At 36.7% G+C, this 25,636-nt stretch overlaps 1 protein-coding gene across 2 annotated transcripts; it reads left to right on the top strand.

Moving 5' to 3' along the window:
• The first annotated feature begins 6,004 nt into the window (after nt 1-6,004).
• Nucleotides 6,005-25,299, top strand: LOC129245384 (anaphase-promoting complex subunit 2). 2 transcript variants are annotated; one of them, XM_054883502.1, is made up of 8 exons: nt 6,005-6,127; nt 6,181-6,631; nt 9,733-9,974; nt 11,757-11,937; nt 16,471-17,172; nt 18,752-19,015; nt 20,118-20,365; nt 24,914-25,299. In XM_054883502.1, the coding sequence occupies exons 1-8, from the start codon at nt 6,065-6,067 to the stop codon at nt 25,112-25,114; spliced, it is 2,352 nt and encodes a 783-aa protein (XP_054739477.1). In that variant the 5' UTR covers nt 6,005-6,064; the 3' UTR covers nt 25,115-25,299. The 2 variants fall into 2 exon arrangements, with proteins under 2 accessions (XP_054739477.1, XP_054739478.1); XM_054883503.1 differs by lacking the exons at nt 6,005-6,127; nt 6,181-6,631; nt 9,733-9,974 and adding an exon at nt 10,758-10,840.
• Nucleotides 25,300-25,636: the final 337 nt, after the last annotated feature.

Below are 25,636 nucleotides of genomic sequence, written 5' to 3'. Positions count from 1 at the left end.
AAACGTTTGCTATGTCGCTGTCACTTTGAAAAGATTTAAAAATTTCGCTCTCTTGCGATATAATGCGAATGAAGACCGCTCATCGTAGACCTCATGAAATAAATCGCAGAGCTGGATTGTCACTTTGGTGTTTTCATTTACATGAAATGTTTGTAGTGACAATTTAAAATCAAAAGAGAAATTTCAGTACGAAGTTTTTCTTCTAATCCCACTAGCCCATTTAACAATTTTAGCAAATAGACTTATTAACGATTTTTTTTTTTTCGTTTAAAAAACTTTTCTTTTGCTCAAAATCGCAAGAGTGCTTTGTGCGGAAGTTTTTGTAATGAAAACTTATGTGCTGAAATTGACAGTTCGCTGTAAATCGATACGTGGGGTAAGATGAGACTTACAGGCAAGGAAATTCTCTTGTCGTTACATCGTGAAGTGTCCTTGTCAATGTGTTCATGCTATCAGTCTCATCACCAAAAATCGAAAAATCTGATCAAATGCCAAAAACGAGTTCGAACTTGAGCGAATATTGAGAAGACCCAACAAAAATGTGTGCATATATGTATGTATGTATTTACATACAAAAATGCATTAATTGTAGAGTAGGGCACATTTTAAAACATTTGTTGGTAGTTTCATGGAGTTGGTTGGTTGCTACACAACCAAAGGTGCATTCATTAAAGGTGGTGGCACTAAACCAACAACAATGTACGTTTGTACGTTTGATTGTCACGGCAAAGTATTGGAGAAGTATAAAACAAAAAGTGAATTCGTCTTGCTTCATTCTGTGCTGACAGTCACATGGACACGACGAAAGCAAAAAACAAATCAGCTGTTTCACCGATACCACCTTTAATACACTCGCCTTGCAACCCACTATCTAAATCGTGAAACGAACTTATGTAGATACATATATACAAATATTAATTTCCTTGTTTATTTTGAAACTTTTTAATTAATAACAAAAGATAAAAACTTAAAGGAAATTAGGCCGTAAAAAATTAAGAAGAAGAATTAAAAAAGGGAGCAAAGAGTTTCGGAATTGAAGAGGATAATTAAGGTGTTAAAATTAAAATTTGTACGCGAAGGCAGCCTTCGTTGAAAATATGTAATTTGAAAATAATGTAGTGTGTTTTACTTATACAAATATACACGTATGTACGAGTATATGTACGCATAATTATATGCAATTCTGAAGATTGAGTACCAGTTAGAAATAAGCCAAATTGTATGAACTCAATTATGTGGATCTATAAATTCCGTTTGAGTTTAAAATGTTATTGTAAGCATTCAGAGCAGATCGCATTGCATGTACATATGTATATATAGATAGATATATGTAAGTATATACAAGTATATGTGCGCATATATATAATTACGTATATGTATAATTATATGTATGTATATGTATACATACATAATCATAAAAGTACTATAAAAATATATATTTACGCATATGGAATATTAAAACATAAACTCCATGTTGCTTCAAATTGCTTTAAGTAAAAATCCTCAGAATAAGTCATAAAACCTGAGAGTACCTCAAGCATAAAGGATTAGGAAGTTACCTATATTATTATATTTATACGTACGTTTGTATATCTAATATGAGAGCAGATTTTACAAATGTAAGAAAATCAATTCCATGAAAGACAGAAACATTAAATAACGAAATGTTACGTAATATATTTAATAATTCGTTATATAACATAAAATAAAAAATAATATATTTTAAACAAGATATTCTAATTGTAAGTATAAAAACGTGTATGGTACATTCAATATGAACTGTGTGATTTTAAATATTACATACATATATGTAGATATATACATACTTCGGCACACTTGTGCACATATATGTAGATGTATAAATATAAATATTTTTATATCTTAAAATAAACCAAAAGTAAGGAAAATACAATTTCTTTTGTAAACTTTTTATTTAATAAAAATATGTTAGGATGCTGCCAACTTCAACATAAATGCCATAAATGTTATAAAACGTGGGAAATTAATAAAGAAGTGATACGTCTATCGCATTGAAATTAAAAAAAAAGGTGTAAACAATTTCAAATTAATTGTTCGAAAGGTAGTTTTAAGCGCATGTCAGCAAAGCAAAGATGGAAGATTGGAGGCAGATGGGTCTTCAACCTAAGTATACTTTATGGCTGTATGAGGCAGTTGTACGACCAATTTTATCATACATACTGATCGGTAGTGGGTGGGAAGCTCTTGAAAGAGATTACAGTACCAAACTACTTAAGAACGGTGTATCTAGATCATGTCCTAGAGAGGCTCTTAACGCACTCACACATGTTATTCCGGCAGATCTCCATATCAAGAAGATGGCTACCATGAGATCATTTAGGTTAAATGAAGCGAGACGCAGGAGGGAAAAAACTCATGGTCATGCCAGTCTATTATTGCTACGAACTGAGTTCACCTCAGGGAGGACTGATTATATCATCCCAACGGTGACATTCAATAGAAATTTCACCACCCCTTTCCATCTCGAGAAGAATGGAGCTCCCTTACTCCTTTTACTAAATAATTTCGACACTAAAGTTTACACAGATGGTTCAAAAATGGACTGTAGTGTTGGAGCTGGTATATATAATATTTTCATAGACCTAGAATAGAAAAATCTGTGCGTTTTCTCAATACTTGCAGTGTCTTCCAGGCGGAAATATTGGCAATAGGGGAAGCATGTGGGCTACCAATTGCAGACTTCTCTTTTAAGTGCAATATCGCTATTCCTTAGGACAGGTGGAACAGAGCAGATATAGCCAGCCTTACCATCTTGAGTGTAGACCGTAAAGTTACCTCAATCTGGGATACGGGACAGCGGAACATTGAAGGAAATTAAAAAGCGGGCAAACTGGCAAGAGGGGGATCTGCCATGAATAATATTCTTACAGAATCGGTATTCTCACTACTGGGTGCATCCAGAATGCTATTTCCTTAAAACATCTACAAATCGCGGAATACAGATGGAGGGACCAGACAACATGCAAAGTTAGCAGAACGTTTTGACGTTTTGACGAAGTAGGACATTGCAAACACTGCAAAATGGCATTGACAGGCAGATAGTCCTGCCAGGTTTTCCAAACTGCCGTGTTCAAAGCATTACTATTGAGACAGCTGGAATAAATTAGTCATGCGGAAAAAAATGCATTAATAATACCAAAATATATATGCGTACACCCTGGGACCTACAGTTTTAAGCCGACTCCGAGCGGCAGATATTTTTATGAAGAGCCTTCTCATGGCAGAAATACACTCGGAGGTTTGCCATTGCCTGCCGAGGGGCGACCGCTATTAGAAAAATGTTTTTCTTAATTGTGATGTTTCACCGAGATTCGAACCAACGTTCTCTCTGTGAATTCCGAATGGTAGTCACGCACCAACCCATTCGGCTACGTCGGCCGCCATAATAATACCGAAAAGCATTATAATTAAGTCTTCCTATTAAGTTTTCTTCATATTTAAAGTTTGGTGGCAAAGTGTAAATATCATGTGCTTTACTACTTCGATTGCAACATTCAATAGAGACATTGAAAAGACGGAAAATTCTGGATACAATCAAGGATGATAGATTAGCAGGTTTGCTATTTAGCTACGGTGAAAAACAAAATTGTGAGGGGAACTTCGGCTGCCACGTCAAGGGGGAATTCGCCAACCGAATTCTGCACGATCATTCCACATGTATTCACACACTTGCCCAATCAGCCAGCAACGAAGCAACATGAGTGAATATTGTGTTGATATGTTTTTCGTGTACCACTAACACAATCTTATTGCCACCCGAAATATGCACCATAATTTCACACATATTCACACACTCGTCCAATCAGTTGTTCTTCAGACGACAAAGAAGTGTCACTGGTGGATATTTTCCGTATATCACCACCACAATCTCAGGTTTCTTGTAAACACACCTCAAGTGACGTCAGTCCATTAGCTGATTCTGTCAAATTCGCTCAGTGCCAAATAATGGTATGTTAAAGAGCTCACCTTTGAAATCTTTTCACAGAGATAAAGTGTTTTCGCTGTGTATTGTTAATGACCTAGGCGGAGGAAATTTTTAGTGAGTTAAGAGTAGACATCTAGTTGAGCCCATGTAGAACGCAATTGTGATGCTTGGAACAAGACGGTTGGAGAACCTGGCAAGATATAGTGGCGAGCACAACTGGCTAAATGTGTGCAACCTTCATGCAGTTTTGATTGAGGTGGAGTGATTTTCAAGTTTTCGGGTTAAAAGCTTCATTTATAAAGAAATAAATCGTATCAATTTAAGTTTACAAAATATTTAAAAAGAAAAAGATGTTACAAAAAATTCTGTTTAGACAAGAGTTTATCTATTTAGAGTCAAGATAGTAACGATGATGAGGTACCAACACTGGCGCACTTATTTTTTGGGTGCGCTTTTCCAGCGCTGCCATTGACCCAGTGCGCTATTGCGACAGACGGCAATTTATTTGCTGACTCAAGCAACAGTTTTGGCGATGGTTGTCCAAGCATTACCTGTTATGACTCCGACAGAAGTGCAGGTGGTTGCATCCACAGCGCAATCTCTAGCTCAACGGCCTCGACCTAGCCCTGGAGGACAACATTCGGCAGCAATTTGAATTCGGCAGTGTCGCCGCAGTCGATCAGGAAAAGATAGCAAGGTCCGAGCAGTAGACATGGCAACCAAAGCGGGCATATCTTAGCGACCTTCCACAAGCTCGCCATATTCCGACAGGGATTGAAGGATCATAATACCCTCAATGTGTCGGGTGTTACACCGTTTAATGTAATTTTCGTTTGAAATATTGAATTTTAAAAATTAATTGGCAAATTCTATGCTTATCTCATAAACCAAATAATAAAATAACATTAAGTTTATGTGCACACCGTTACCCCTTAAATATATAAAAACCACTACACATTAGTCGTTGAGTTTTAGGATAATTAATATTGTTACGCTTTTATCTCAGTAAAACGTGTCACAATTAGATCACTAGATTGATAAATAAAAGTCATAAATTAATGGCAATACACCTTTTTGCCGAAGTGAATCAATTTATCTTTACAATTCGTTTACTCTTTTTCACCTTTGACTTAAGACTAAACACCCTATGCACATGAACTTCTGCTTATATACATGTGCTTGAACATTATCATAGTTTCTAGATTTGGCAACTCGTATCTTCTGCCGAGTTTTGTCCCGCCAGCTAGTGTCAAGGCGAATTCAGATTTCTATTTTGGTATATCATTCGCTCGGTATTGTTGGTAATCGGTTCGCGAAGCTTCTCGGTTCGTTACAACGTTATAAAAACATAGGTTTAAGAATAAACCCTTCGCGCATACATGTTATTGATTAGAATCGAAGACTTTGTCGCGTACTCTTCTCATAACCAAAGTAAATAATTCTTTCATATAATTTATAATTCTGCATGTAATTAGTTGTGAGTTACTTTGCGCTATTCGAGGTAATTTTTTAGGCTCTAAAAATAAATAAGTAAATTTTGCATGCCATAATTATAAAGCTTAAAAAATAGCGCAATAAAGAGAAATAATATGGAAAGAGTTGTTAAGCAACGGCAATACTTGGGGAAAATTGACTAAAATTAGGATTAAAATATGTACCTATATATGTAAATCTCAGAACGATTTTGAAAACTGTGTTGCACGTTAAATAACCAAAAAAGATAGTACTATCTTCATATATGTACCAATATTTCTATTATTGCGTTTCTTCTGTTCGTCCTGTATTTTCACTCTCCGCATTGTCGTCAGTCTATGAAAATTTTGTGATTAATGAGATAATTTTCCTATATAAAACACAAACAGCGTGAAATTTCGTATGGGAAGTCTCGCTTTTTAATTACGGATTGGGAGTCAAGCACGAAAAAGTAGATCATCTAGTTATATGTGAACATATCATTAAAAGAAGTTCTGGCATGGCTTACGAGCGTTTGACTAGTGTGCTTCCTGCTTTATTATCGATATATCGATATGTTATCGCTGATAAAATAAACAAAAGCAGATTGTTTATTTATTAAATACGTTTGCTTATCAGTGCCGTGCAATGGTTGATATTGAGGAGATATGGTTAAAACTATCAAAACATTTCCCGGTGCTATCTGGAACTGTAAGTAAATAAGAAAACAGTTAATACAGGATTGTATACCAGATTTCTAATAGTTTTATAGAACGGAAACTGAGGATGATTCCTTTGAAAATGTGTGTGAAGATGTGGCTTATCTTGGCCTAGGGGAAATCCTATGCGAAATATTATGCTTCGAGTTGCAATCTTCAATTCGAGATAAAATTGTACCATTGTTTTGGTCACATTTTCCACAACGGGTTGGACCTGCCGAAAATGACGATGATTACCGATTTCAGTTGTTTCATCGATTCGTCGGTGCAGTTGAAAATTTGAGAAAGAGTTTCAGCTGTTTGGAGTTGTTTTCGGTGCGTTTGAGAAGTTTGTGTCCACAGGCAAATCTTAAGACGATTAATTTGAAACAAATTTTACTGGAAACATTACTGGGACAAATACCAACTGAATTCAATGAAGTAGTTTTTGCTTTTTACCAGGTGTCATTTCAAATTTATATTCAACTGCACACCAAACAAAATGTTGCATCCTCTGGTAAGTGTTTTAAAATTATTTTAGACAATTTCTAACCGCAGTTAAATGTTATACTTGATATAAGTTTTAATTTAATTGTAAACTCGTATAAGTAAAGAGTTCTCACTTTTCGACTGTAAAAAAAAATAATGGATCTAAACAGTACTGATTGTAAACCTACTCAATTATTATTTTTTGTTTAGAGTATATACTTTTATACATACATAAGTGGCAATTACATCCTTTGTTGGGTATTTGGCCGAAGTCATCCTCCAATTTGTGGTCAGCGTTTTGATGTTTTCTATAAATGGATGTATCTACAGTTTAACGCTAGAAGGCTTTTCTGAGGAGCCTTTTCATAACAGAAAAGCATTAGGGGCCAGCCATTGCCTACGCGAAGCTTCCAATATTAGAAGAAACATTACCATCATTTGGTGTTTCATGTCCACAGACCCGAACCCGGGCGTTACCGATTCGGCTACAGCATCCGCCGTAATAATAAGTTGCGTTAATTTTAAAGCCAATTTCAATAAGCTTCGCTTTCTCTGAGATCATCTGATACGTTTTAATACAGTTCAACAACCTTTTTTATATGTGCAGACTTCAACCACACTTGTTTCTAAGGAAAATATTTTTTCGTCACTGAAAGGGATTTTACAGCTAGAGTGTCGTTCCGTAAGGCCACGAATCCATGTTTTTTTCTGGCGATCTTTCTTGGCAGAAGCTTGCAATTTCGACGGATTATTTCGCCATTTCCTTGTTTGTTCGTGTGTTTTTCACCGGTCTTTTTAACAATTTTAAAGCAATATTTGTTGGTTTTCAGTTCTTATAAGATATAAATACTTAATTTACTTCATTATATGCAAGGCGCATTCATTAAAGGTGGTGGCATTAGACCAACAACAATATTCTGTACGTTTTATTGTTAAAGAAAAGTATTGGGAAACTAGAAAACAAATAATGAATTCGCCTTGTTTCATTCTGATCTAACAGCCATAAGGACACGGCGAAAGAAAAAAAAACAAATCAGCTGATTTACCAACACCACTTTTAGTAGAATTCCTTGATTATATGTTACTTTAATTATTTACATTTAAGTACGCCATGAATTATTACAATTTTCTTTTCAATATTTAGAAGTGAGTTTTATTATAATTTTTCATTAACACGTTCGCGGACGTGAATGCTATAGCATTCATTTTTATAGTGATACAAAATGACGTGAATGCTACAGCATTCAAATTTTAAAGCCAAGTTTTGTTCATTTAATTTTATGTAACTTTAAGATTTTGTAATTAATATACTACAATTTCAAAGTAATGACCACTTGATTCATTAAGTACTTTCATATAACAGTTAAAATTCGATGTTTTGACTATTATAATATATGTATAATCGGATTTTGAATATTACAACTAGTTTAAAAAATAATTGCCTGTCTATTTTTGCAGCTCCCTGAAATTTTTAGTGTCCGCGAACGTGTTCAGTCAAGAGCTCAAATTATAAATTTTGTTGCAAATAAAAAATAAATTTAAAAAGTCAACGAAGCGTAAACATTTTGATAATCTTAGGATTTTTTAATGACTCCACTTGGCATTGCACTTGTCAAATGTAATTTCACCACAAGTTCTCGTTAGGCATCCTTTGTTCTAAACATTTTTACACTGAAGAATTTCGCTATCTAACTAATTTATAGTTTACAGCAGATATACTAAAATTAAAACAAGATAATTATTGAGTCTACATTTGATGCAATCGGCACAGAAGCGCTTTGAAGAAAGGTGACAGTTATTCGGCGGGTTTTTAGCTCTTTACCAAATCTGCTAAGCGATCGTTATAATTTCAAGTAGATCCAGAAAACATTTAATGTTCTGATCAAAAGAGCATTCGAAGCATAAACAGTTCTAACCCGCTTTAGGAAGAATGAATCATTACTACGTAATCATTGCTATGTAAAAATGAATGCGCCAAGGTAATTCCGAGTCAACTGTCCTATTTATAATATCGAAAACAAAGCAGAGTGAAAGTATATTTCTACTTTGTATCTATTTTTAATTTAATAATCCGCACCTTTCGTTGTATGAAGTAATCAGCGAAGATCTAAGTGCAAAACGAAGAAATTTCTTTTGTATGCGGGTCCAAATTAAGACGGCATACTCCAGCTTAGACCATACAAAACGCCGAGTGAAGGCATGTCTAGAATATGAAAGTGGAATCAATACAAAAAAGTGCATAAACTCAGAGAAATATAAACATTCATATATGTAATTAATAAAAATTACAAAAGAACAAAGGGTTCAAAATACTACCCTAAGGGCCTAAGGGACACCGGAGGGTGTAATAATATGATAGAACAGAAGAAAAGAAGACACGTTATCGACAACGGTACACATCGGTTGAAGTTGTAGGCTTTTATCCATTTAGGAAAAATAGAGTGAAACCCAAAACTTATTAGTTGGAAAAATCCGTATAAACCGTATCAACTGGAAGTCTGTTATCGTAAGCCGACGTATAAAAATCTAAAAAACAAAACAGCAAGATTAGTGACAGTTGTCCTACCAACCATAAAACCATACTAACCAATAAAAATATTGCGTTTTGCAGCGAAGTATAATTTCTGTTAAACACGCGTAGAACACGGATAAAACGAGCCGTCGGCTTCATACTTTGACTGGATCTAAAGAAACGCTCTCTCTCCAGTCATTCGATTACGAGCGTCGCAATGTTGTCAAGCTCCCGAGTTATATGTAACACCTACTACTTTATAATTTTCAGGGCCTAAGGAACTTTTTCTCAACTAAGCTTTAATATTCAAAGTCAAATTCCCTTTAAAATGTGTTGTTATGGTTTGAAGTAAAATGTTTAAGGTTCATCGGAGCATAGTTAACAATTAGTCCAAGAATTTATCCTAGCCAGGCAGGTGGGAAAACGGAGCTTCAAAGCATTTTAAAAGTAGAAATAGTTTATCTATCGGCTCTGCTGGTAAAGTAGGTCCTAACAGAATAAAACTGTAAATATAATACAACTTATTTTAAAATATATTTAAAAATGATTCTTTATTACTGCATTTAGAGCACACACGGGCCGATCTATATAAACAAGTCCAAAAATTATTTTTGCAGATGCTGATATAATGCTAAAACAACTAGAATATTGCGTTTGCAACTGTAAATTAAATATGTGTCAGTGCGAAAGTTTAGATATGACAATAGACAAAACAAACAAGGCATTACAGGAAATGGAGCTCTTGGATGGTATCGCGGGACAAAGTTTGACAACCTTGGTACAGAAATGCATACAAGATCATATTAAGGTGACTTGTCATGGGATCTTTGACAAGAGTTTTCTGATGCAACTTGAGACTGTGAGTCAAAATTTTAATGTGACCATATATGTATGCTCCTTTCTATACACCATTTTTCTGCCCGCTTAAGATCGGTTCTGCCTGCTTAACGAAAATTTTTTAAAGGAAAATAAAAAAAAAAGAAGCAAGCAGAATTGACTTTAGGTAAGTTTCTTTAGGTTTTCTTATGTTCGACCATCTGTTAGTTCGCATGATAACGCTTATATTGGGTGACTTCCTAATCGCATCAGTCTCTTTTTTTGTATTTGTTTTTATTTTATGACGTGATGAAAATTCACATAACGCCAAGCGAGTCCACCGTCTGTGAGATCACTGCTGTGTAAGGCAATGCTCAATTGCAATGTTATATATATTTTTGGGTGTTTGGCAGAGCTCCTTCTTCTATTTGTGGTGTGAGTCTTGATGTTGTTCCACAAATGGAGGGACCTACATTATATATATATTTCATATTTTTTATGAGCAGATTTTTCATGGCAGAAATACACTCGGAGGTTTGCCATTGCCTGCCGAGAGGCGACCGCTATTAGAAAAAACTTTTTCTTCATTTTGGTCTTTCGCCAAGATTGGAACCTTCGTTCTCTCTGAATTCCGAATGGTAGTTACGCACCAACCCATTCGGGTACGGTGTCCGCCAAATGCAATGTTAGCTTTTTTAATAAACGAAAGCAAATTTACTGTAAACTTTTCATTGGCATGTGCTAACATTGATTTTAAAGTCTTTATATTTATCGAATAGTTTATATTTACTCCTTATTGGTTTGACACAATGAAAAGTTGGTGGGTACGAGTATAAGAGTTTAGCTCCCCGTACTCACATAGCTTCGAGTAGATGGCACGTCCATGTCCATGTGAAAGTAAATGCCATCGTAAGTTGTGGCCAAACAATATTCTGTTGGTCAATTTTGTATCTCTAACATCGAATATACAACTTTTGAACCAGGTCTTTGCTGGTAACTTTGTGAAAATTTGGGTAAAAAGGTTAGGTCGATTACTTGCTTATGACAGAAATCCATTGTACCATTCAGAGACAATGCGATTACGAATCATTCTCAAAGCTTCTTCGACCGTGTATTCAACTTCGATGAGAGTGTCATGACTGCTGCTTCTTTTGCAATTTGATCTGCCTTTTCATTTATTGGTATACCAGAATGGCCCGAAACCAATCCACATGAACATTTAAGAATTCAAACTCTGAGAGCTTCACGTGAAACAGAACGGTACAGTGATTAACGGAACAATTGTTTTTAAGAGCTTGCAGGCTGTTTGGCTGTACGAGAAGATAAAAACTTTTTCCGTGCGCACCTTATGAGCATCATCTAATGTCTTTAACAATGCCCATAACTCTGTAAAGGTGGATGATGACGATACACACAAATGTCTCATTTGCTCAACTTTTTCTGAAATATATCTTTTCTTATAGTTTCGAAGTGCGTTTAAGAAGTCATCCGTTTTAAGGTAATGTGTCATAGCTATTCACTATTATTTAACATAATTAAGCAAAAATATATACGAATGGAAAATAGCACTGAAAAAGTGTTAAAATTTTTTTGTTAAGGCAAGAAAAATAAATAAATACGACTTTGACTAGGCTTTATTATTGAATGTTTCATTGAAATTTTATCTTCTCCGTGAAAGCAAAGCCATTTCACTGCTCTAAATACATATATGTATCTCTATCCAAGTTTTTTCATTAATTATCAAGGGCGACTATTAATCTAGATAAATATCTGTGCGTAAAAAAATGACATCAACTATAATTTATCTATTTACGTATATTTCTAGTGGTTGGACGAAACTGTAATCAACTGGTTGAAGAAGATTTTCAGTTACACCTGCACAAACTCGGAGGCTAAAGACACAAATACCATCAATATTATAAAGGGATTCAAAGTTAAGCTAACATATTTTTTGTACGAAAATGTGGCACTAAGCATTATTGAGCAGTTTTTTAGTATTATTATCGGTAAGTAAGTGAAGTGAAAACAACATTGATTTGAAAAATATCTGCCCAAAACTTGTATTGCGCGTTAGATTAAATTTATAGAGTGGCTAGATCTTATTTTTGTGGCAACTATATTCCTTTAAGACTAATTTACTGATACGGTATCAAGGCGGATTGAGTACTGAAGGTGGCGCCATTAAAAAACAGTTATTTTACTCTGACGTCAGCGCTTTTCGCAATACAAAACAAACAAAAGTAGGATAAATTTATTGTGATTTGTGAGATAAAAACTTAACAAATTAATGCAAACGAAGTGCTGCGTGTTAAATTGTTAATACAGAAATGAATATAAAGCCTTCAAATGCAGTTTTTTGCGTTACTCTTCTTCTTAACAAACAAGTAATTCCCCTTCCTTTTGTTTGTTTATTGATGGACTCTTACGACACGGCGAGTTTTGGAAGGCGTAATCTCTTTCTCTATCATTCTTGATACGGCATTCATTTTCTAATTTGCTACAATACATCGTTCCGTTTGTGTTGGCCTGTTCATGGTTCAACATATTTGCCGTCGTAGATTATATTTCATGACCAACAATAAAATCTCACTCAATATCATAAATACTTGATTTATATACATATAAATGTAATTAAAAAAAAAAAAAAAAATTGACGCGTATACTTCTGTTAGGTGCTTAGCCGAGCACCGTACCACAAACGGAGGGCCCTTCTTCTTCTTCTTAATTGGCGCGATAACCGCTTACGCGATTTTGGCCGAGTTTAACAAAGCGCGCCAGTCGTTTCTTTCTCGTGCTAACCGGCGCCAATTGGACACACCAAGTGAAGCCAAGTCCTTCTCCACCTGATCTTTCCAACGCAGAGGAGGCCTTCCTCTTCCTCTACTACCACCAGCTGGTACCGCATCGAATACTTTCAAAGCCGGAGCGTTTGTATCCATTCGGACGACATGACCCAGCCAACGTAGCCGCTGGATCTTTATTCGCTGCGCTATGTCTATGTCGTCGTAAAGCTCATACAGCTCATCGTTCCATCGTCTGCGATATTCGCCGTTGCCAACGTGCAAAGGTCCAAAAATCTTACGCAGAATCTTTCTCTCGAACACTCCAAGCGTCGCTTCATCGGATGTTGTCATCGTCCAAGCTTCTGCGCCATACGTCAGGACGGGCATGATGAGAGTCTTGTAGAGTGTTAGTTTTGTTCGTCGAGAGAGGACTTTACTGCTCAGTTGCCTACTTAGTCCAAAGTAGCACTTGTTGGCAAGAGAGATTCTACGTTGGATTTCAAGGCTGACATTGTTATCGGTGTTAATGCTGGTTCCTAAATAAACGAAGTCTTTTACAACCTCGAAATTATAACTGTCTACAGTGACGTGGGTGCCGATACGCGAGTGCGCCGACTGTTTGTTTGAAGACAGGAGGTACTTCGTTTTGTCCTCGTTCACCACCAAACCCATTCGCTTTGCCTCTTTATCCAGTTTGGAGAAGGCAGAACTAACAGCGCGGTTGTTAAGGCCGATGATATCGATATCATCGGCATACGCCAACAATTGTACGCTCTTATAAAATATTGTGCCTGAGCGATTAAGTTCTGCGGCTCGTACGATGCTCTCCAACATCAGGTTAAAGAAGTCACACGACAGCGAGTCACCCTGTCTGAAACCTCGTTTGGTATCAAACGGCTCGGAGAGGTCCTTCCCAATTCTGACGGCGCTACTGGTGTTGAGCAACGTCATCTTACATAGCCGTATTAGTTTTGCGGGGATACCAAATTCAGACATCGCGGCATACAGGTAACTCCTTTCCGTACTGTCGAATGCAGCTTTGAAGTCGACGAAAAGGTGGTGTGTGTCGATTCTCCTTTCATGGGTCTTTTCCAAGATTTGGCGTATTGTGAATATTTGGTCAATGGTAGACTTTCCAGGTCTGAAGCCACACTGATAAGGTCCAATCAGTTGGTTGACGGTGGGCTTCAGCCTTTCACACAATACGCTCGCTAGAACCTTATAGGCGATATTTAGAAGACTAATCCCGCGGTAATTGGCACAAATTGCAGGGTCGCCCTTCTTATGGATTGGGCAGAGCACACTTAAATTCCAATCGGCAGGCATGCTTTCATCCGACCATATTTTGCATAGGAGCCGATGCATGCACCTTACCAGCTCCTCGCCGCCATGTTTGAATAGCTCAGCCGGCAGTCCGTCGGCGCCCGCGGCTTTGTTGTTCTTTAGCCGTGATATTGCTATTCTCACCTCGTCATGGTCGGGTAACGGAACTACAATTCCGTCGTCATCGATTGGGGTATCGGGATCTTCACATTCTCTACGACATGCGCAGCTGTCACTGTTTAACAGGTTCGAGAAGTGTTCCCTCCATAATTTAAGATTGCTCTGTACGTCAGTCACCAGATCGCCGTCTTTGTTCTTACAGGAAAACGCCCCGGTCTTAAAACCTTCTGTAAGCCGCCGAACTTTCTGGTAGAATTTTCGGGCGTTGTTCCTGTTGGCCAGCATCTCAAGCTCCTCGCACTCACGTATTTCGGCCTCTCGTTTCTTCTGTCGGATAATACGTCTCTCTTCCTTTTTCAGCTCTCTGTAGCGATCCCACATGGCTCGCGTTGCGCCCGATCGCAGCGTGGCTCTATAGGCGGCATCTTTTCTTTCGGCGGCAGCATGACATTCCTCGTCGTACCAATTGTTTTTTCGGGCTCGCCGGAATCCGATTTCTTCTTCGGCGGCGGTACGTAGGGAACGAGAAATGTTGCTCCATTGCTCGCGCATGTCGGTGTGTTGGGCAGTGCTCTCCGAGAGCAGGAGTGAGAGTCGAGTGGCGAATCTTCTGGCTGTCTGTTGTGATTGCAGCTTTTCGATGTCGAACATTCTTTGCGTAGGTAGATGTACGTTTTTTGCTGCACAGAGGCGGGTGCGCAGCTTGGCTGCAACAAGGTAATGATCCGAGTCGATGTTGGGTCCTCGGATCGTACGTACATCTAATACACTAGAAGCGTGTCTTCCATCTATCACAACATGATCGATCTGGTTTCGCGTTTTTCGATCAGGGGACAGCCAGGTAGCTTGGTGGATTTTTTTATGCTGGAATCTGGTGCTGCAGACTACCATGTTTCGGGCCCCGGCGAAGTCGATCAGCCTCTGTCCGTTACCGGATGTTTCGTTGTGCAGGCTGAATTTTCCGGCTGTGGGACCAAAAATTCCTTCCTTGCCCACCCTGGCGTTGAAGTCGCCAAGCACGATTTTTATGTCGTGGCGGGGGCAGTGCTCATACGAACGCTCCAAGCGCTCATAGAAGGAATCCTTGGTCGCATCGTCCTTCTCTTCCGTCGGGGCGTGGGCGCAAATTAGCGATATGTTAAAAAAACGTGCTTTGATGCGGATTATTGCGAGACGCTCGTCCACCGGAGTGAACGACAGTACTTGGCGACGAAGTCTCTCTCCCACAACAAATCCGACACCGAATTTGCGCTCCTTTACATGGCAGCTGTAGTAGACGTCGCAAGGTCCTATAGTTTTCTTGCCTTGCCCCGTCCATCGCATCTCTTGGATGGCAGTGATGTCAGCCTTTGCTCTTACGAGGACATCAACCAGCCGGGCAGAGGCACCTTCCCCATTAAGGGACCGGACATTCCAGGTGCATGCCCTCAAATCGTATTCCTTATTTCGTTTGCAGGGGTCGTCATCAGTGTTGGAAGTTCTCATCCGAGGCTTTGTTGCTGTTTTCATTGGGGGGGATTTTTAAGTGGCGGGTCCCAAACCCAGCGCACAACCAGCTATGCTGGGATGCTTCGCCTTCTCACGTTAGCTCACTCCCGAACGGGTGTTCGAAAGCTAACCAGAGGATACGTGGGCTAATCCCGGACGTTGTGAGCTGCTTGAACCATATGTAGAAGAATCGTCCTGGCCACTCCCAAGTGAATGGCGATCAGTAACTTTCCCCACTTGCGTGGACTTCTACACATGGAACCATCCAACGGAGGGCCCTACCGTTTGATTATTTGGCGTAGTTGACATCTTCTGTACATCAGACATTCGTATATCGCATCGATGTAGGTAATTTTTCACTTTTTTTATTTCCTCTACTTTTTTACATTTTATGATCCCCAATTGTTGTGTTTAGCGTCCTGTTTTTTGATATTTTTTTTTCACTTATTCTCAACACTTTGTGTTGATATATGTCCGTGAGTTGTTCGGATCTGTTTGAGTGTAAAGTTCAAGAGTGATATGTCTTTCTTCAATTTATTTAAAACATACGAGGGATATAAAATAATATAATTTTAATTTTATATAAAAATAACTACAATTTTACTTCTTAATATGCATTATCGTTTTTGGAATATTGTTTTCTGATTTGAAGCTTTTTAGGGCCCTGCAATATTTGCTTACTGCACATTATTTTACATCAAACTGAGACCAGCGGCTTAGATAATATGGCTAGTTTTAGTTAATATCTACTAACTATTCTTATACATTGACAAAACGTAGCCCATATACGAGTATCTACGAAAAAAATTTTATCTTTGTTTTTAGATTTTCCTGAATCTATTCCCGCAATAGATGATTTAAAAATTTGCATGGAAAAAATAGACATGAGAAAGCATTTCATTCAAACACTTACTAACACTCTAAAAGTGCGAGTACTGCATCCCGGCGTAAATACAATGGACATTTTAACAGGCTACATCGCAGCTATCAAGGCAATAAGATATCTTGATAACAGTGGAATTATATTGGAAACTGTCACGGCTCCGATCAGAGACTATCTTCGCAAACGCAGTGATACAGTGCGTCGAGTAGTAACAGGACTTACGGAAGAAGGTCCTACTGACTTAACGGAGGAATTAGCTAAAGGCGAAGCTCTAAAAGAAAATGAAAAACTTGATGTCAACGAGGAACTAAGCAATTGGGAAAACTGGTTACCAGACTCTTATGGAATCGACCAGACGGCCCGTATTCAGCTTACCAATATGAATCGTTCAGCAGATATAATATCTATGGTAGTTGATATATATGGAAGTAAGGAATTATTCATGAACGAATATCGTAATTTAATGGCAGATCGTTTGCTTACTTATTTGGACTTTAATGCCGATAAGGAAATCCGAAATTTGGAGTTACTTAAACTTAGATTTGGAGATTCCTTACTTCACAGTTGTGAAGTTATGTTGAAAGACCTCACGGATTCAAAAAGAATTAATTCGCATATTTCAAGTGACTCTAAATATAATGAAAGTGAGTATTTGAATATTTGAGTTCTTTAATATAGAAACAATTTATTTTTATATCTGATGAATTGAATAGAGACGGGGTTTTTCTTGTTTTGCAATAAAAGCAAAAAATAGGTCACCAACATTTTTCTAAGCTTTTACTAATACAATAGCAACTAAAACTTGATAGACTATTTTCCAATTAGGGGTTACATTTCGAGACCTTTTAAATAAAAGACCACTGTGAAATATACTTTTAATATTTTTATTGTAGCTACTGACAGGAGAAAATACTAAACTCTTCGGGTTATCTAGGGACGTTTAGTTGAACTATCATGAACGCTCGAACTTTGCAGTATGGCAGTTTACTTAGCAGTTGCATTAAATATTGGGCGAACGTGCAATATGGCAGCGGCTTTTATATATATATATATATATATATATATATATATATATATATATATATTGTTTTTAATCTTTATTATATATTTTATCACACATATATATATATATATATATATATAATGGTGTACGCGCCACCCTTTTTGGGTGTTTGGTCAAGCTCCTTCTCCTATTTGTGGTGTGCGTCTTGATGTTGTTCCACAAATGGAGGGACCTACAATTTCAAGCCGACTCCGAACGGCAGATATTTTTATGAGGAACTTTTTCATGGCAGAAATAAACTCTGAGGTTTGCCATTGCCTGCCGAAGGGCGACCGCTATTAGAAAAATGTTTTTCTTAATTTGGTGTTTCACCGAGATTCGAACCTACGTTCTCTCTGTGAATTCCGAATGGTGGTCACGCACCAACCCATTCGGCTACGGCGGCCGCCTAGGATCAGCGGCTTTTAGGATCATCAAAAACAAGGAGAGAGACGAATCCCTGAAAGCAAACATAACTCTGCGGTCTCTTCTCTAGGGCCTGCTATTATACAACGCCATAAGCACAGTCCCGGAGGAAATCCGTCTAGAATGCAGTCGTCACAAACCTGAGAGAACCAGTTCTAGAAGAAAGTGCAAATGTTCGAGACCTACTCTGGGCATGAAATACCGTATGATAGAAAAGGTTTTTTTGTCTTTCCGCAGGCAAACCTCCCAGTGTAGCAAGAAACAGCTTCTTTTCAAAAACTACTGAACAGATTTTCACTCTAACGCCTAGTGGTGCAAAATTACGAATTCCATTTCGAACTCGATGAAAGTACCCAATTGAGCCCAAGAAAGTACATATATAATTAATTTTCTTACAAAACATGTTAAAGGGGGTTTGAGGAGGTTTTGTTTATGAAATTTTTCAAATTTGGGTTCGTAATAAATCGATTCACTCTTCTCCAGTGAGTAACAATAGCTTTAAAAATTCCAGAAGTTTCTTAAAATCTATAAAATTTGAATAACATCTTGATGAAGTTTTGTATTTACGAGTTCTCCTTAAGTGTTTCCTACTTCAACTCATTAAAAACCAAAATTTTGTATGGAAACTATTCTGAAAATTATTTTAATTATGTATTTTTAGCTTTCCAAAAAAAGGGGGATTAAATTATATTTTAGTTATTGTACTGATTATTTAAAATTGTTTTTAATCTTTTCTTTATGCAATATTTTTACAGATAAAATGTTCGATATATCAGCTTTTATAATATCAGCACAATTTTGGCCATCATTCAATAAGGAAAGTTTGGAGCTACCTGAAGAAATCGCCAATGAGTTCGAAAAATATACCAAAGTTTATGAAGCATACAAAGGAAATAGAACTTTAAATTGGCGAACAGTAACAGGTCGAGTTAATATTGTAATTGAAATAGGAGAACGAACTATTGAAATGACAGTAGCCCCGACACAGGCAATCATACTTTATCACTTTCAGTACAAAGGTAAGTCTAATAAAGTTTCGCTTACATTAATAAAGCGACTGAATTTAAAAATTTAAAGCCACTAATTTTATAAAAATAATAATTACGAAAACATATAACGTGTGGTTCAACTTAAACTATCATTTTCAGAATGAAATTAAAATAACAAAGCTAAATTTTTCAGTAAAAAAAGAGCAAACATTGCTATTATTATGGGGCAGGATTTCAAATACCTGACTGACTTAGCAGTAGTGCATCTTGTCAAAAACGTGTCGGCGGTTTTTGAGCTTATCCCACGAAAGACGACGTTATTAATCTTAAAGGAATCAATTCAACAATCATTAACGACAAAGAAAAAGTTTATAACCTTGGCACCAAACTGATAACTCAGAGCAGAAAAAAAGACCGTGATTTCGAAGTGCAAACATCCAATAAATCTAAATCTAAGATAACTCGTTCACAGCAGTAAAATATCGATTATTTAATTCTCAATAATCATTATCAAAGATTCACACTTGGATTACAGCAAAGGATTTATGCGTTAATTATACAAACTTACAGAGTGGACCTTGGTGTTAATTTAAAGGTTTAATCTGCGAAACCCCTAACTGATTTTAACTCATTGAGACCTACCCGATATCGAACTTGTCTTATGAAGTTAGACTCAAGTGTTTGGCTGCACAGAGGCATTTGCGGATTTTGCTGCAACAAGGTAATGAGCCGAGCCAATGTTGAATTCGTGGGTCGTACATAAATCTAGAACATTAGGAGCGGGTGTTCCATCTATCGCAACATGATTGATTTGGGTTCGCGTTTTCCGACCAGGAGACAGACACTTAGCTTGAATCCTTTTGTGTTGAAATTTGTTGTTGTAGACTACCATTTTTTCGAGCCCAGTGAAGTCAACCACTCTGCGGAATTTAAATTTCATGCTGGCTTTTGTCTATTGTGTTCGAAAGTTGGTTCAAACGCATGCAAAATAAAAAGTTCTTTTTGATTATAACATTTACTTGTTTTAACTTGTCTATCTAAAAATTAAGTGGCAACCCTCATATATGAGTAGACGCTAATCACTTAACAAATCTATATATAATGCATATACATATGTATTATATTTTTCTAGATGAATGGTCGTTGGAGGATCTCAGCCAAATAACAAAAGTTCCATCTACTATTTTACGCCGGAGAATTGGGTTTTGGATAACACATGGCATAATAGGCGAAATACGGCCGGGTATATTTAGACTTCTGGAGGACGACGGAAAGAAGTCACAATTCGACCACAAGCAACTAAATCAAGTGCTGGTGGGCGAGGAGGATGTCGAATCGGCTATGGCTTCCGCAAGCGATCAAAGAGAAGAAGAACTTCAGGTGTGTACCCTAAATAATAAATTGGTCATATACACATGCCCCACAAAGTCTGCGTTCACCCTACAATAACTTTTTAGTGAATGAAACAATTCCGTTTTAGTATGTTCAAGTATCCCCATTTATCCATCGTCGAATCAATAAATTCTAACTGACCCACTCCATTTGCCGCCATGCAGCCCCATACCAAAAGCCCGCCACCTCCGTGCTTAACCGTGCCGACAAGATTTTGCTTTTCAAGAGCAGTTCCAGGTTTTCGCCAAACAATTTGACGGCCTTTTATTACGAATATACAAAATTTACTTTCGTCTGAAAATATTACTTTTTTCCAGAACTCGGGAGGCTTATTTATGTACTCATTAGCAAACTGAATGCGTTTACGTCTGTTCACAAGAAAAATGAAAGGCTTTCTTCGGGCGACTCTACCATGGTATCCAGCTTGACGTAGATCTTTTCTGGTAGTTTCAGCGCAAATACTTTCTTTAAATGTTTGATTTATGTTTTCAACTAATTTTGAGGATGTAACCCGGGGGTTAACCTTTGCCAAGTTGATTATAGAACGCTCTTCCTGGGTCGATAATTTTTTCGGACGCCCTGACCTGGGCTTAGATGTAAAAATTCCAGTTTGCCGAAAAATTGTTACAACTCGCTGAATAGAGGAATACGTTTTTCCAATAGATTTTCCAATATTTCGGAAACTTTTTCCGTCTTTCCACATTTTTATAATTATTTTCCTCTCAGAAACCCTTATTTCTTTTCCATTTCCTTCCATGTTCTTTAATTATCTCCAGTTATAAATAAAATGTTTAACTAAGCTTTGTTAACATTCAGTCGAAGTAATGCGCAATCAAAAATTAATATAAATAAGGAAAAATATCTTAAAATTAACGGTATCATTAAAATAAACAGGCTGAACGCAGACTTTTTAGTACCACATTTACATGCTGCTGAAATTATTTTCCCGTTATCTAAAAAGTGAAGTGAGGAATCTTGTTTTTTTTTTACCCTTGAAAGCTGGGAATGTAGTGAATAAACAAATTGTAAAGATTTCAATTTAATCATAATATTCTATTTTGTTTTTAATAAATTTAAGAAGGCTATTCGGGTGAACGCAGACTTTGTGGGGCATGTGTACTTCAATAAATACTAAACTTCATAAATATAAAATTGGTTTGCCAATACTTGCCATTTACAAATATCTATACTCTAGCGTCACCTAGGGGGGCTATTTTTATATCCCCGTAACTGTGCCCAAGGGTATTATAATTTTATTCACAAAACTGTTAAATATGTATATAGATATAGGTATTGATGTATGTATATACCAAAATACTCAGAAGAAGGAGAGGTGTCTATTTGGCCACGTCTGGCCGGCGTGGTCCCGATAACTCGAGCAAAAATAATATACTATATTTCAATGAAACTTCGTGCACATATTACTCTTTGCAGGTAGGTATGTGGGTATTGAAAATAGGCGAAATCGGTAATTAATCACGCCCACCTTGCACAAAACGGTAATTTTCAAAAAAGCAAAAAACGTAATATCTCCGTTATAAATTAAAGAAAATTACTCAAATTTGGTACAAATGATAAACTCAAAAAATAAAATAAAATAAATGCGACACAAGTAATAATCTTGCAATATGGACCGTGTCAGGTACACTTCTTGGAAAATACCTGTATCTCGATAATGACTTAATAATGTTCACCCAAATTTGGTGCACGTACATTGAGACCGTAAAAAAAAACTCCATTTTGTTAAGATCAAACCGTTAATCGGCTCTCAACGAATTTCAAAGAATCAGCTGACGCCACCAGGTCAAGGCAGCAGTTTGTTTACGAAAAATTTAAGATTGTGTTGGTGGTATATGAAAAAAATCAACACAATCTCCGCCCATATTGCTTTGTTGTCGTCTGAACAACTATTGATTGGACGCGTGTGCGAATACGTGTGAAATGAGCGGGCAGAATTCGGCTGCCGAGTACCAGATGATGTGGCAGTCGAAGTGGGTCGCACAATTATGTTTTTCACCATAGCAGATTGGTTAAACCTGGTAATCTATCATCCCTGGTTCATCCACTCGTCCAATCAGATGGGTCAATGTTCAGATGGCAACAAAGCAACATAAGTAGAGATTGTGTTGAAATATTTTTCGTATATGCACAATCATTTCACGTATATTCATACACTCGTCCAATCAGTCCCTGCTTAAGAGCAACATGAGATATGATTGTGTTTAATTTTTTTCGTATATCGCTAACACAATATTATCGCCAGCTGAACCTCATATTCACTCGCTCGTCTAATCAGTCACACACATCCAAAGTGATGTCAGCCTATCAGCTGATTCTGTCGAATTCTCTCAGAACCGAATAACGGTCTGCTATAGAGCATACCTCTAAAAATATTCACCACGGGCTCATATACATATATATTTTTATCACTTTCGCTCGCGAGCTCGAGGTGTGTGTTTTTGTTCTCGGATATTTGATGCATATGAATTGCATAGGACACATGCCGGAGATTGTGATTATTATTCGATAGCAAAAAACTATTTCTGAAAACGAAATATCTCAATTTACTTCCTCCAGAAATCTTATAAATAAAGGTAGAGAGGTTTTCGATGTAACCAATTCCTGATAAATAATAAAAATTTGATGAATAGTAAATAAAATACAAAGAATTTAGCCCAGGCTCGGGCTGTTAATCTTTAATCATTTGCACTCGAGACCGTTTCCGAGCGGACAAACCAGCAACTCGTAGTACTTTTGGTTAATGCCTTGCCTCTAACGTAAAACGTTTAAACACATAAAGTAACACATAAATCTTTTATATTTTAATATTTAATATACCTTTACGAAAATAATTTCTAAAACATTGGTCTTTGTAATTTTGTTTTGTATCATATTTGATGCAACGACTGCCGGCATGCATGCCTATCGAATTTCCGCACCGAACAAAGCGGTGAGCGAGACTTACCTCTCGAGTGCAAAGGGTTAATATATATGTAAGAAGGATGAAAGATTATTTGATTTGCTATTTAGCTATGGTGAAAAACGAAAATTATGAGGAGTTCTTCGGCTACCACGTCATTTGGGAGATTCGGCAGCCGAACTCTGCACGATCATTTCACATGTATTCACACACTCATCTAATCAGTCGTTGTTCAGGCGGCAACGAAATGTCATTGGTTGATTTTTTCGTATATTATTAACACAAATTTTTGTTTTTCAGTCAAATTCGCTCAGAGCCAAATAACAGTCTGGGCGATGCTACCACTACTTACATGTCAAAAATGTCTGAACGGAATCGACGAAACCAAAATTGCTATTACTTTTCAAAGCATACTACCTGAAAGTGTATTTATTCAAAAGTTTTGATCGAAATTTTTGCTCAAAATGGTTTAATACCGCCGTAATTAAATTTTCTATCACCCATGGCGAAATTGCGGGTCTCAGAAAATGTCTGATTTTTCATTCGTAACATACATACATTTACATACCTACGAGAATTTGGAAAAATTCAGTAAATAAATTTATATTTGAACTTTGAGTAATTTTGACATAAAAAGCAAAAGCATCAAATTCAACCTACTCCGTTCCCCATACCTTGCTCATAAAGATGTCTCATTGAGATAGAACAAGGCGAATCTATTAAAGGTGGTATCGGTATATCCACAGTTTTTTTTTCCTTCGCCGTGTCCATGTGGCTGTCAGCACAGAAAGAAACAAGGCGAGGCCATTTTTTGTTTTCTACTTTGCCGTGACAATCAAACGTTGGCTCACTGCCACCACCTTAATGGATGCGCCTTTGTAGTCAGAAAAGGAAGGAACGATATTGATTTCAAGCACTGCAATAGTTATTAGCTTATTGAAGTAGACAAATGGCTCCAAGTAGTCCTACAATATCTATGACATTGTCTGTGTGTTAACTGTCCAGATCTACTGGAGTAGATAAACTTCAATATTTCGCAAAGGGTTTTGCGTTTTCCTTTCGCCCATTACTTACTAGGTCTCTTAATGAAATTAATAGAATTTTTAATAGTCTCGATATTAATTTCGCCCTTCCTAGATCCCATTTTTATTTAAGCTAAAATCAAATTACTTTTGAGTCTTGACTTTAAGTCATTTTCTACCTCTAGTCTGTAAGGTTATGTAACCAATTTAATAAATGGCTCAAGGAAAGAGTTCTCATCGGCCTAATGCACATTATGCGCCTCATCACAGTAGGTTAATCATTTCAGCATGTGCCGAGACATGCATTTGAATGGAGCTCATTGCATTAAATTTCATAATCAAGCTTTCGCCTAATCATAAAAGCAGCAAAAACAAAGCGACTAACATTGTCAGAGTACTTATACTTTATAAAAATATATTTTTATATTGTGAAGTACTTTCAATTTGAAAGCAAAACCCGTCATGTATTCTTTTCCGTAGGACGAAACTATTACATTACTATGATTAGGCGCGAAATGTGCAAAGGCCCTTAATTTAAGACCTTTTACATTCAATAAAATTTTAATAATTTCAAATTTTTAACCATTTTTGCAGGTGTTTTGGTCATACATAGTAGGAATGCTGACAAATTTGGACTCATTACCACTTGATCGCATCCACCAGATGTTAAAGTTATTTGCTTCGCACGGCGTCGGAATAGAATTCACACAGGACGAACTCAAAAATTTTCTTCAACGTAAAGTGCATGAACATAAGCTAATATACTCTGGAGGTGTTTATCAGTTATATAAATAAGAAATTTAGAAATCATATACAAAACGGCTAACAGTATACAAATTCTTTTATAAGTGTTGTGCTTTTTCTCGCGGATTCGTGTAAATCTATTAATGTAGCTCGAACTTTATATTGGTCATCAGAGAATTTGGGGAAGCAATTTTGAAAATTGAACTACTTTTTCAAACCAAAATAACATTTGAGGAAATAAATAACAAAATAAATAACAAAAATAAATACATTTAACTCTAAAAATTTGAAATATTTTTATTCTGTTTGTCCTCAACCTGCTTGCGAATTTAAGGCGGTTTATTTCTTTTCAATAGCAATTTTACTGGTGAGTTATGAAACGAAATTAAGGAAGCGGTGTTAAAATATACACTAGTCTGTGTACACCTAACAAATACTTTTAAATTCGGTGCAAACACAATACAAATTTATAGTTGAAAACATATTTTATTTATTTATTCTTTCTTAAGTTAAAAAAGCAAAAGAAAATAACAAGGCTACTTCACTTCATTGTTTACATAATGGTAAGTAATT

This window comes from Anastrepha obliqua, chromosome 4 (assembly GCF_027943255.1).
Source record: "Anastrepha obliqua isolate idAnaObli1 chromosome 4, idAnaObli1_1.0, whole genome shotgun sequence".
Taxonomy (NCBI): domain Eukaryota; kingdom Metazoa; phylum Arthropoda; class Insecta; order Diptera; family Tephritidae; genus Anastrepha; species Anastrepha obliqua.
Note: the sequence above shows the minus strand (reverse complement) of the source record. Positions and strands in the feature narration are given on the sequence as shown.

What these genes read in the sequence shown, in the direction of transcription:
- LOC129245384 (XM_054883502.1), top strand. Translation starts at nt 6,065, where the DNA reads ATGGTTGATATTGAGGAGATATGGTTAAAACTATCAAAACATTTCCCG. An exon ending in TCCCGGTGCTATCTGGAACT is followed by an intron (nt 6,128 to 6,180) that starts GTAAGTAAATAA and finishes GATTTCTAATAG; the next exon opens with TTTTATAGAACGGAAACTGA. An exon ending in TGACTCTAAATATAATGAAA is followed by an intron (nt 17,173 to 18,751) that starts GTGAGTATTTGA and finishes ATATTTTTACAG; the next exon opens with ATAAAATGTTCGATATATCA.